This window comes from Panulirus ornatus, chromosome 5, assembly GCF_036320965.1.
Source record: "Panulirus ornatus isolate Po-2019 chromosome 5, ASM3632096v1, whole genome shotgun sequence".
In the NCBI taxonomy this organism is placed as follows: domain Eukaryota; kingdom Metazoa; phylum Arthropoda; class Malacostraca; order Decapoda; family Palinuridae; genus Panulirus; species Panulirus ornatus.
Window position 1 is genome coordinate 28,087,971 of NC_092228.1, and position 13,993 is coordinate 28,101,963.

At 42.7% G+C, this 13,993-nt stretch overlaps 1 protein-coding gene across 2 annotated transcripts in view; it reads left to right on the plus strand.

The window, feature by feature from the left end:
- LOC139748641 (midasin) overlaps window positions 1–13,993 on the plus strand; it is a 355,039-nt gene that overhangs the window by 114,786 nt on the left and 226,260 nt on the right. For both annotated transcript variants that reach the window (XM_071661871.1, XM_071661870.1), the window contains one exon: window positions 12,998–13,411. In XM_071661871.1, coding sequence (XP_071517972.1) covers window positions 12,998–13,411 — 414 coding nt within the window. The remainder of the gene's footprint in view (window positions 1–12,997; window positions 13,412–13,993) is intronic.

Here is a 13,993-nt window from a genome sequence, read left to right on the forward strand (position 1 = left end):
CGCCTCGCAACCATACAACATTGTTGGAACCACTATTCCTTCAGACATACCCATTTTTGCTTTCCGAGATAATGTTCTCGACTTCCACACATTCTTCAAGGCTCCCAGGATTTTCGCTCCCTCCCCCACCCTATGATCCACTTCCGCTTCCATGGTTCCATCCGCTGCCAGATTCACTCCCATTTATCTAAAACACTTTACTTCCTCCAGTTTCTCTCCATTCAAACTTACCTCCCAATTGACTTGACCCTCAACCCTACTGTACCTAATAACCTTGCTCTTATTCACATTTACTCTTAACTTTCTTCTTTCACACACTTTACCAAACTCAGTCACCAGCTTCTGCAGTTTCTCACATGACTCAGCCACTAGCGCTGTATCATCAGTGAACAACAACTGACTCACTTCCCAAGCTCACTCATCCCCAACAGACTTCATACTTGCCCCTCTTTCCAAAACTCTTGCATTCACCTCCTTAACAACCCCATCCTTAAACAAATTAAACAACCATGGAAACATCACACACCCATGCCGCAAACCTACATCACTGAAAACCAATCACTTTCCTCTCTTCCTACACGTACACATGCCTTACATCCTCGATAAAAACTTTTCACTGCTTCTAACAACTTGCCTCCCACACCATATATTCTTAATACCTTCCACAGAGCATCTCTATCAACTCTATCATATGCCTTCTCCAGATCCATAAATGCTACATATAAATCCATTTGCTTTTCTAAGTATTTCTCACATACATTCTTTAAAGCAAACACCTGATCCACACATCCTCTACCACTTCTGAAACCAAACTGCTCTTCCCCAATCTGATGCTCTGTACATGCCTTCACCCTCTCAATCAATACCCTCCCATATAATTTACCAGGAATACTCAACAAACTTATACCTCTGTAATTTGAGCACTCACTCTTATCCCCTTAGCCTTTGTACAATGGCACTATGCACGCATTCCGCCAATCCTCAGGCACCTCACCATGAGTCATACATACATTAAATAACCTTACCAACCAGTCAATAATACAGTCACCCCTTTTTTAATAGATTCCACTGCAATACCATCTAAACCTGCTGCCTTGCCGGCTTTCATCTTCCGCAAAACTTTTACTACCCCTTCTCTCTGTACCAAATCATTTTCCCTAACCCTCTCACTTTGCACACCACCTCGACCATATATATAGAGTTGATAGAGATGCTCTGTGGAAGGTATTAAGAATATATGGTGTGGGAGGCAAGTTGTTAGAAGCAGTGAAAAGTTTTTATCGAGGATGTAAGGCATGTGTACGTGTAGGAAGAGAGGAAAGTGGTTGGTTCTCAGTGAATGTAGGTTTGCGACAGGGGTGTGTGATGTCTCCATGGTTGTTTAATTTGTTTATGGATGGGTTGTTAGGGAGGTGAATGCAAGAGTTTTGGAAAGAGGGGCAAGTATGAAGTCTGTTGGGGATGAGAGAGCTTGGGAAGTGAGTCAGTTGTTGTTCGCTGATGATACAGCGCTAGTGGCTGATTCATGTGAGAAACTGCAGAAGCTGGTGACTGAGTTTGGTAAAGTGTGTGAAAGAAGAAAGTTAAGAGTAAATGTGAATAAGAGCAAATTTTATTAGGTACAGTAGGGTTGAGGGTCAAGTCAATTGGGAGGTAAGTTTGAATGGAGAAAAACTGGAGGAAGTAAAGTGTTTTAGATATCTGGGAGTGGATCTGGCAGCGGATGGAACCATGGAAGCGGAAGTGGATCATAGGGTGGGGGAGGGGGCGAAAATCCTGGGAGCCTTGAAGAATGTGTGGAAGTCGAGAACATTATCTCGGAGAGCAAAAAGGGTATGTTTGAAGGAATAGTGGTTCCAACAATGTTGTATGGTTGCGAGGCATGGGCTATGGATAGAGTTGCGCGCAGGAGGATGGATGTGCTAGAAATGAAATGTTTGAGGACAATGTGTGGTGTGAGGTGGTTTGATCGAGTAAGTAACGTAAGGGTAAGAGAGATGTGTGGAAGTAAAAAGAGCGTGGTTGAGAGAGCAGAAGAGGGTGTTTTGAAATGGTTTGGGCACATGGAGAGAATGAGTGAGGAAAGATTGACCAAGAGGATATATGTGTCGGAGGTGGAGGGAACGAGGAGAAGTGGGAGACCAAATTGGAGGTGGAAAGATGGAGTGAAAAAGATTTTGAGTGATTGGGGCCTGAACATGCAGGAGGGTGAAAGGAGGGCAAGGAATAGAGTGAATTGGATCGATGTGGTATACCGGGGTTGACGTGCTGTCAGTGGATTGAATCAGGGCATGTGAAGCGTCTGGGGTAAACCATGGAAAGCTGTGTAGGTATGTATATTTGCGTTTGTGGACGTATGTATATACATGTGTATGGGGGTGGGTTGGGCCATTTCTTTCGTCTGTTTCCTTGCGCTACCTCGCAAATGCGGGAGACCGGCAAAAAAAAAAATATATATATATATATATATATATATATATATATGTTGTTCGCTGATGATACAGCGCTGGTGGCTGATTCATGTGAGAAACTGCAGAAGCTGGTGACTGACTTTGGTAAAGTGTGTGAAAGAAGAAAGTTAAGAGTAAATGTGAATAAGAGCAAGGTTATTAGGTACAGTAGGGTTGAGGGTCAAGTCAACTGGGAGGTAAGTTTGAATGGAGAAAAACTGGAGGAAGTAAAGTGTTTTAGATATCTGGGAGTGGATCTGGCAGCGGATGGAACCATGGAAGCGGAAGTGGATCATAGGGTGGGGGAGGGGGCGAAAATTCTGGGAGCCTTGAAGAATGTGTGGAAGTCGAGAACATTATCTCGGAAAGCAAAAATGGGTATGTTTGAAGGAATAGTGGTTCCAACAATGTTGTATGGTTGCGAGGCGTGGGCTATGGATAGAGTTGTGCGCAGGAGGATGGATGTGCTGGAAATGAGATGTTTGAGGACAATGTGTGGTGTGAGGTGGTTTGATCGAGTAAGTAACGTAAGGGTAAGAGAGATGTGTGGAAATAAAAAGAGCGTGGTTGAGAGAGCAGAAGAGGGTGTTTTGAAATGGTTTGGGCACATGGAGAGGATGAGTGAGGGAAGATTGACCAAGAGGATATATGTGTCGGAGGTGGAGGGAAAGAGGAGAAGTGGGAGACCAAATTGGAGGTGGAAAGATGGAGTGAAAAAGATTTTGTGTGATCGGGGCCTGAACATGCAGGAGGGTGAAAGGAGGGCAAGGAATAGAGTGAATTGGATCGATGTGGTATACCGGGGTTGACGTGCTGTCAGTGGATTAAAACAGGGCATGTGAAGTGTCTGGGGTAAACCATGGAAAGCTGTGTCGGTATGCATATTTGCGTGTGTGGACGTATGTGTCTACATGTGTATGGGGGTGGGTTGGGCCATTTCTTTCGTCTGTTTCCTTGCGCTACCTCGCAAACGCGGGAGACAGCGACAAAGCAAAAAAAAAAAAAAAAAAAAAAAAATATATATATATATATATATATATATATATATATATATATCCTGAAACAGGAGTTGTGGGAGTATGTGATAGAATGTAAGAAAGTAAATTCTCGATTAATATGGGTAAAACTGAAAGTTGATGGAGAGAGATGGGTGATTATTGGTGCATATGCACCTGGGCATGAGAAGAAAGATCATGAGAGGCAAGTGTTTTTGGAGCAGCTGAATGAGTGTGTTAGTCGTTTTGATGCACGAGACCGGGTTATAGTGATGGGTGATTTGAATGCAAAGGTGAGTAATGTGGCAGTTGAGGGAATAATTGGGATACATTGGGTGTTCAGTGTTGTAAATGGAAATGGTGAAGAGCTTGTAGATTTATGTGCTGAAAAAGGACTGGTGATTGGGAATACCTGGTTTAAAAAGCAAGATATACATAAGTATACGTATGTAAGTAGGAGAGATGGCCAGAGAGCGTTATTGGATTACGTCTTAATTGACAGGCGCGCGAAAGAGTGACTTTTGTATGTTAATGTGCTGAGAGGTGCAACTCGAGGGATGTCTGATCATTATCTTGTGGAGGCTAAGGTGAAGATTTGTATGGGTTTTCAGAAAAGAAGAGTGAATGTTGGGGTGAAGAGGGTGGTGAGAGTAAGTGAGCTTGGGAAGGAGACTTGTGTGAGGAAGTACCAGGAGAAGCTGAGTACAGAATGGAAAAAGGTGAGAACAATGGAAGTAAGGGGAGTGGGGGAGGAATGGGATGTATTTAGGGAATCAGTGATGGATTGCGCAAAAGATGCTTGTGGCATGAGAAGAGTGGGAGGTGGGTTGATTAGAATGGGTAGTGAGTGGTGGGATGAAGAAGTAAGATTATTAGTGAAAGAGAAGAGAGAGGCATTTGGACGATTTTTGCAGGGAAAAAATGCAATTGAGTGGGAGATGTATAAAAGAAAGAGACAGGAGGTCAAGAGAAAGGTGCAAGAGGTGAAAAAGAGGGCAAATGAGATTTGGGGTGAGAGAGTATCATTAAATTTTACGGAGAATAAAAAGATGTTCTTGCTCTTGTCCTCTCACTAACCCCTGACTTTACTCCACAGACATTCCCAAACCACTCTTCCCCTTTACCCTTGAGCTTCGTTTCACTCAGAGCCAAAACATCCAGGTTCCTTTCCTCAAACATACTACCTATCTCTCCTTTTTTCACATCTTGGTTACATCCACACACATTTAGGCACCCCACTCTGAGCCTTCGAGGAGGATGAGCACTCCCCGCGTGACTCCTTCTTCTGTTTCCCATTTTAGAAAGTTAATACAAGGAGGGGAGGATTTCTGGCCCCCCGCTCCCGTCCCCTCTAGTCGCTTTCTACGACACGCAAGGAAATCGTGGGAAGTATTCTTTCACCCCTATCCCCAGGGATAATATACATATTTTTTTTTTTTTTTTTTTTTTTTTTTATACTTTGTCGCTGTCTCCCGCGTTTGCGAGGTAGCGCAAGGAAACAGACGAAAGAAATGGCCCAACCCCCCCCCCCCCCATACACATGTACATACACACGTCCACACACGCAAATATACATACCTACACAGCTTTCCATGGTTTACCCCAGACGCTTCACATGCCTTGATTCAATCCACTGACAGCACGTCAACCCCTGTATACCACATGGCTCCAATTCACTCTATTCCTTGCCCTCCTTTCACCCTCCTGCATGTTCAGGCCCCGATCACACAAAATCTTTTTCACTCCATCTTTCCACCTCCAATTTGGTCTCCCTCTTCTCCTCGTTCCCTCCACCTCCGACACATATATCCTCTTGGTCAATCTTTCCTCACTCATTCTCTCCATGTGCCCAAACCATTTCAAAACACCCTCTTCTGCTCTCTCAACCACGCTCTTTTTATTTCCACACATCTCTCTTACCCTTACGTTACTTACTCGATCAAACCACCTCACACCACACATTGTCCTCAAACATCTCATTTCCAGCACATCCATCCTCCTGCGCACATCTCTATCCATAGCCCACGCCTCGCAACCATACAACATTGTTGGAACCACTATTCCTTCAAACATACCCATTTTTGCTTTCCGAGATAATGTTCTCGACTTCCACACATTTTTCAAGGCTCCCAAAATTTTCGCCCCCTCCCCCACCCTATGATCCACTTCCGCTTCCATGGTTCCATCCGCTGCCAGATCCACTCCCAGATATCTAAAACACTTCACTTCCTCCAGTTTTTCTCCATTCAAACTCACCTCCCAATTGACTTGACCCTCACCCCTACTGTACCTAATAACCTTGCTCTTATTCCCATTTACTCTTAACTTTCTTCTTCCACACACTTTACCAAACTCAGTCACCAGCTTCTGCAGTTTCTCACATGAATCAGCCACCAGTGCTGTATCATCAGCGAACAACAACTGACTCACTTCCCAAGCTCTCTCATCCCCAACAGACTTCATACTTGCCCCTCTTTCCAGGACTCTTGCATTTACCTCCCTAACAACCCCATCCATAAACAAATTAAACAACCATGGAGACATCACACACCCCTGCCGCAAACCTACATTCACTGAGAACCAATCACTTTCCTCTCTTCCTACACGTACACATGCCTTACATCCTCGATAAAAACTTTTCACTGCTTCTAACAACTTGCCTCCCACACCATATATTCTTAATACCTTCCACAGAGCATCTCTATCAACTCTATCATATGCCTTCTCCAGATCCATAAATGCTACATACAAATCCATTTGCTTTTCTAAGTATTTCTCACATACATTCTTCAAAGCAAACACCTGATCCACACATCCTCTACCACTTCTGAAACCGCACTGCTCTTCCCCAATCTGATGCTCTGTACATGCCTTCACCCTCTCAATCAATACCCTCCCATATAATTTACCAGGAATACTCAACAAACTTATACCTCTGTAATTTGAGCACTCACTCTTATCCCCTTTGCCTTTGTACAATGGCACTATGCACGCATTCCGCCAATCCTCAGGCACCTCACCATGAGTCATACATACATTAAATAACCTTACCAACCAGTCAACAATACAGTCACCCCCTTTTTTAAAATACATATATATATATATATATATATATATATATATATATACACATACACCCACATACACATACATACGCGCATATACACACACACACACATACATATATATACATATGAAAAATGTAAGAAACAATTTAGAAAACTGAAACTTCTAGCTTGAAATGAATGAAAAAATGAATGTCACATAATGGTTCAACCTCTGGCTATGGAAAAAGGAAATGTATAATTTATTTACACAAACGTCAATAGCAGTTCTCATCAATTTAACCACCGTATCAATAAGCTTCAATGTCTAAGCTACATTTTTCTCCAATTTCACTATTTTCTTGTCAAAACACCATGTATGAATGAAGTCAGGGGTTAGTGAGAGGACAAGAGCAAGGGAAGGAGTAGCAATACTCCTGAAACAGGAGTTGTGGGAGTATGTGATAGAATGTAAGAAAGTAAATTCTCGATTAATATGGGTAAAACTGAAAGTTGATGGAGAGAGGTGGGTGATTATTGGTGCATATGCACCCGGGCATGAGAAGAAAGATCATGAGAGGCAAGTGTTTTGGGAGCAGCTGAATGAGTGTGTTAGTGGTTTTGATGCACGAGACCGGGTTATAGTGATGGGTGATTTGAATGCAAAGGTGAGTATGTGGCAGTTGAGGGAATAATTGGTATACATGGGGTGTTCAGTGTTGTAAATGGAAATGGTGAAGAGCTTGTAGATTTATGTGCTGAAAAAGGACTGATGATTGGGAATACCTGGTTTAAAAAGCGAGATATACATAAGTATACTTATGTAAGTAGGAGAGATGGCCAGAGAGCGTTATTGGATTACGTGTTAATTGACAGGCGTGCGAAAGAGAGACTTTTGGATGTTAATGTGCTGAGAGGTGCAACTGGAGGGATGTCTGATCATTATCTTGTGGAGGCTAAGGTGAAGATTTGTATGGGTTTTCAGAAAAGAAGAGTGAATGTTGGGGTGAAGAGGGTGGTGAGAGTAAGTGAGCTTGGGAAGGAGACCTGTGTGAGGAAGTACCAGGAGAGACTGAGTACAGAATGGAAAAAGGTGAGAACAATAGAAGTAAGAGGAGTGGGGGAGGAATGGGATGTATTTAGGGAATCAGTGATGGATTGCGCAAAAGATTCTTGTGGCATGAGAAGAGTGGGAGGTGGGTTGATTAGAAAGGGTAGTGAGTGGTGGGATGAAGAAGTAAGAGTATTAGTGAAAGAGAAGAGAGAGGCATTTGGACGATTTTTGCAGGGAAAAAATGCAATTGAGTGGGAGATGTATAAAAGAAAGAGACAGGAGGTCAAGAGAAAGGTGCAAGAGGTGAAAAAAAGAGCAAATGAGAGTTGGGGTGAGAGAATATCATTAGATTTTAGGGAGAATAAAAAGATGTTCTGGAAGGAGGTAAATAAAGTGCATAAGACAAGGGAGCAAATGGGAACTTCAGTGAAGGGCGCAAATGGGGAGGTGACAACAAGTAGTGGTGATGTGAGAAGGAGATGGAGTGAGTATTTTGAAGGTTTGTTGAATGTGTTTGATGATAGATTGGCAGATATAGGGTGTTTTGGTCGAGGTGGTGTGCAAAGTGAGAGGGTTAGGGAAAATGATTTGGTAAACAGAGAAGAGGTAGTGAAAGCTTTGCAGAAGATGAAAACCAGCAAGGCAGCAGGTTTAGATGGTATTGCAGTGAAATTTATTAAAAAAGGGGGTGACTGTATTGTTGACTGGTTGGTAAGGTTATTTAATGTATGTATGACTCATGGTGAGGTGCCTGAGGATGGGCGGAATGCGTGCATAGTGCCATTGTACAAATGCAAAGGGGATAAGAGTGAGTGCTCAAATTACAGAGGTATAAGTTTGTTGAGTATTCCTGGTAAATTATATGGGAGGGTATTGATTGAGAGGGTGAAGGCATGTACAGAGCATCAGATTGGGGAAGAGCAGTGTGGTTTCAGAAGTGGTAGAGGATGTGTGGATCGGGTGTTTGCTTTGAAGAATGTATGTGAGAAGTACTTAGAAAAGCAAATGGATTTGTATGTAGCATTTATGGATCTGGAGAAGGCATATGATAGAGTTGATAGAGATGCTCTGTGGAAGGTATTAAGAATATATGGTGTGGGAGGAAAGTTGTTAGAAGCAGTGAAAAGTTTTTATCGAGGATGTAAGGCATGTGTACGTGTAGGAAGAGAGGAAAGTGATTGGTTCTCAGTGAATGTAGGTTTGCGGCAGGGGTGTGTGATGTCTCCATGGTTGTTTAATTTGTTTATGGATGGGGTTGTTAGGGAGGTAAATGCAAGAGTTTTGGAAAGAGGGGCAAGTATGAAGTCTGTTGGGGATGAGAGAGCTTGGGAAGTGAGTCAGTTGTTGTTCGCTGATGATACAGCGCTGGTGGCTGATTCATGTGGGAAACTGCAGAAGCTGGTGACTGAGTTTGGTAAAGTGTGTGGAAGAAGAAAGTTAAGAGTAAATGTGAATAAGAGCAAGGTTATTAGGTACAGTAGGGTTGAGGGTCAAGTCAATTGGGAGGTAAGTTTGAATGGAGAAAAACTGGAGGAAGTGAAGTGTTTTAGATATCTGGGAGTGGATCTGGCAGCGGATGGAACCATGGAAGCGGAAGTGGATCATAGGGTGGGGGAGGGGGCGAAAATTCTGGGGGCCTTGAAGAATGTGTGGAAGTCGAGAACATTATCTCGGAAAGCAAAAATGGGTATGTTTGAAGGAATAGTGGTTCCAACAATGTTGTATGGTTGCGAGGCGTGGGCTATGGATAGAGTTGTGCGCAGGAGGATGGATGTGCTGGAAATGAGATGTTTGAGGACAATGTGTGGTGTGAGGTGGTTTGATCGAGTGAGTAACGTAAGGGTAAGAGAGATGTGTGGAAATGAAAAGAGCGTGGTTGAGAGAGCAGAAGAGGGTGTTTTGAAGTGGTTTGGGCACATGGAGAGGATGAGTGAGGAAAGATTGACCAAGAGCATATATGTGTCGGAGGTGGAGGGAACGAGGAGAAGAGGGAGACCAAATTGGAGGTGGAAAGATGGAGTGAAAAAGATTTTGTGTGATCGGGGCCTGAACATGCAGGAGGGTGAAAGGAGGGCAAGGAATAGAGTGAATTGGAGCGATGTGGTATACCGGGGTTGACGTGCTGTCAGTGGATTGAATCAAGGCATGTGAAGCGTCTGGGGTAAACCATGGAAAGCTGTGTAGGTATGTATATTTGCGTGTGTGGACGTATGTATATACATGTGTATGGGGGGGGGGTTGGGCCATTTCTTTCGTCTGTTTCCTTGCGCTACCTCGCAAACGCGGGAGACAGCGACAAAGTATAAAAAAAAAAAAAAAAATATATATATATATATATATATATATATATATATATATATATATATATATATATATATATACATATATATACATAAGTATACGTATGTAAGTAGGAGAGATGGCCAGAGAGCATTATTGGATTACGTGTTAATTAACAGGCGCGCGAAAGAGAGACTTTTGGATGTTAATGTGCTGAGAGGTGCAACTGGAGCGATGTCTGATCATTATCCTGTGGAGGTGAAGGTGAAGATTTGCATTGGTTTTCAGAAAAGAAGAGGGAATGTTGGGGGGAAGAGGGTGGTGAGAGTAAGTGAGCTTGGGAAGGAGACTTGTGTGAGGAAGTACCGGGAGAGACTGAGTACAGAATGGAAAAAGGTGAGAACAAAGGAGGTAAGGGGAGTGGGGGAGGAATGGGATGTATTTAGGGAAGTAGTGATGGCTTGTGCAAAAGATGCTTGTGGCATGAGAAGCGTGGGAGGTGGGTTGATTAGAAAGGGTAGTGAGCGGTGGGATGAAGAAGTAAGATTATTAGTGAAAGAGAAGAGAGAGGCATTTGGACGATTTTTGCAGGGAAAAAATGCAAACGAGTGGGAGATGTATGAAAGAAAGAGACAGGAAGTCAAGAGAAAGGTGCAAGAGGTGAAAAAGAAGGCAAATGAGAGTTGGGGTGAGAGAGTATCATTTAATTTTAGGGAGAATAAAAAGATGTTCTGGAAGGAGGTAAATAAAGTGCGTAAGAGAAGGGAGCAAATGGGAACTTCAGTGAAGGGGGCTAATGAGGAGGTGATAACAAGTAGTGGTGATGTGAGAAGGAGATGGAGTGAGTATTTTGAAGGTTTGTTGAATGTGTTTGATGATAGAGTGGCAAATATAGGGTGTTTTGGTCGAGGTGGTGTGCAGAGTGAGAGGGTTAGGGAAAATGATTTGGTAAACAGAGAAGAGGTAGTAAAAGCTTTGCGGAAGATGAAAGCTGGCAAGGCAGCAGGTTTGGATGGTATTGCAGTGGAATCTATTAAAAAAGGGGGTGACTGTATTGTTGACTAGTTGGTAAGGTTATTTAATGTATGTATGATTTATGGTGAGGTGCCTGAGGATTGGCGGAATGCGTGCATAGTGCCATTGTACAAAGGCAAAGGGGACAAGAGTGAGTGCTCAAATTACAGAGGTATAAGTTTGTTGAGTATTCCTGGTGAATTATATGGGAGGGTATTGATTGAGAGGGTGAAGGCATGTACAGAGCATCAGATTGGGGAAGAGCAGCATGGTTTCAGAATTGGTAGAGGATGTGTGGATCAGGTGTTTGCTTTGAAGAATGTATGTGAGAAATACTTAGAAAAGCAAATGGATTTGTATGTAGCATTTATGGATCCTGAGAAGGCATATGATAGAGTTGATAGAGATGCTCTGAGGAAGGTATTAAGAATATATGGTGTGGGAGGCAAGTTGTTAGAAGCAGTGAAAAGTTTTTATTTAGGATGTAAGGCATGTGTAAGTGTAGGAAGAGAGGAAAGTGATTTGTTCTCAGTGAATGTAGGTTTGTGGCAGGGGTGTGTGATGTCTCCATGGTTGTTTAATTTGTTTATGGATGGGGTTGTTAGGGAGGTGAATGCAAGAGTTTTGGAAAGAGGGGCAAGTATGAAGTGTGTTGTGGATGAGAGAGCTTGGGAAATGAGTCAGTTGTTGTTCACTGATGATACAGCGCTGGTGGCTGATTCATGTGAGAAACTGCAGAAGCTGGTGACTGAGTTTGGTAAAGTGTGTGAAAGAAGAAAGTTAAGAGTAAATGTGAATAAGAGCAAGGTTATTAGGTACAGTAGGGTTGAGGGTCAAGTCAATTGGGAGGTAAGTTTGAATGGAGAAAAACTGGAGGAAGTAAAGTGTTTTAGATATCTGGGAGTGGATCTGGCAGCGGATGGAACCATGGAAGCGGAAGTGAATCATAGGGTAGGGGATTGGGCAAAAATTCACGGAGCCTTGAAGAATGTGTGGAAGTCGAGAACATTATCTCGGAAAGCAAAAATGGCTATGTTTGAAGGAATAGTGGTTCCAACAATGTTGTATGGTTGTGAGGCGTGGGCTATGGATAGAGTTGTGCGCAGGAGGGTGGATGTGCTAGAAATGAGATGTTTGAGGACAATGTGTGATGTGAGGTGATTTGATTGAGTAAGTAATGTAAGGGTAAGAGAGATGTGTGGAAATAAAAAGACCGTGGTTGAGAGAGCAGAAGAGGGTGTTTTGAAATGGTTTGGGCACATGGAGAGAATGAGTGAGGAAAGATTGACCAAGAGAATATGTGTCGGATTCGGATGGAACGAGGAGAAGTGGGAGAACAAATTGTAGGTTGAAAGATGGAGTGAAAAAGATTTTGAGTGATCGGGGCCTGAACATGCAGGAGTGTGAAAGGCGTGCAAGGAATAGAGTGAATTGGATCGATGTGGTATATCGGGGTTGATGTGCTGTCAGTGGTTTGAATCAGGGCATGTGAAGTGTCTGGGGTGAACCATGGAAAGTTGTGTGGGGCCTGGATGTGGAAAGGGAGCTGTGGTTTCGGGCATTATTGCATGACAGCTAGAGACTGAGTGTGAACGAATGGGGCCTTTGTTGTCTTTTCCTAGTGCTACCTCGCACACATGAGGGGGGAGGGGGATGTTATTCCATGTGTGGCGATGGGAATGAATAAAGGCAGACAGTGTGGATTTTGTGCATGTGTATATATGTATGTGTCTGTGTGTGTATATATGTGTACATTGAGATGTATAGGTATGTATATTTGCGTGTGTGGACGTGTATGTATATACATGTGTATGGGGGTGGGTTGGGCCATTTCTTTCGTCTGTTTCCTTGCGCTACCTCGCAATTGCGGGAGACAGCGACAAAGCAAAATGATAATGAAAAATTATATATACATGCTTACATCCACACACACACACACACACACACACACACACACACACACACACACACACACACACACACACACACTATTTTAACTTTTTAATGTAGATTGAAAAATAAAGATTGTTTGGCAGTCTTATGTAGTTTAGGAAAATGATGTACTATGTAAGACAGAGATAGATCTACATATGCATTCTTAGAAAAATGATGTACAATGTAAGACAGAAATAGATTTACATATACATTCTTCTATTTCAGTTGGGTCCATCAAGCAAGCAAATTAGAGGTATAAAGAAATTTTACGTGAATGTGAGAAAGGCAGCAATAGCTACACTCAATGATGGTACAGGCAACAGACCACATTTTAGTTTACGTACCCTCTGCCGTGCGCTTGCTGTGGCTGCAAGAAATCCCTGCTCCAGTTTACCAAGATCCCTTTATGAAGCCTTCTGTTTGTCGTTTTTGACTCAACTGGATCAGAGTTCCTATTTTGCTGTAGTTGATCTTATTAAGCTACATGTCATGGATATTGATCCAATGGGTAAAGGATGTGGCAGACGTAAATTCAAGTTCTCTCTAGACCCTATTCCAGCACCCACTAAAGAGAAGGCTATACAGATAGAGGGTTATTGGGTGCCACAAGGTGATCAAGAACCTCAGAGCTCAAATAGTGTAAGTTACATAATGATTATATTTCACCCTTGCTTCCTCACCCATATCCATGCCCTTTGGTCATTGAACAGAAATCTGAAATGTATAAACAAAGTTTGGTACAGATTTTTGGGATGGTAATTCATGTTACAATGTATGACACACAGTTTTATTTCAAGGCGTTAGTTTACAGAGGAGAACACTATGCTAATTGTCTAGGTGAGGCATACGTCATAACATGAGCAAACTTACAAAATTTTTTTATTTTTGCATTGTCACTCATATTTCTACCAAGCCTTGTGGTAGTTTGCCCAGTTGCAGTGTAGGCATGTAGATGAGGTTTTTCCTCTGTTGAATATTCTGGCCCACATGTAAGATATGATCATGAATCAGCAAAACAACTGGAGGGTAGATGAGAGTGAGCCAGAGGCCACTGGTATTGAAGGAGTAACCTGGCAGTGAGGTGGTGTGGTGAGATGTGAACTTTTTATTCATATTTCAAGACTATTACTGTATTGAAGGAAGATTTCCACAGAGACTTTGGGTGTTCACCCTGAGTACATAAAGCTGTACCTTTTTGTGCAGCTGAAAGTATTGTCAGAT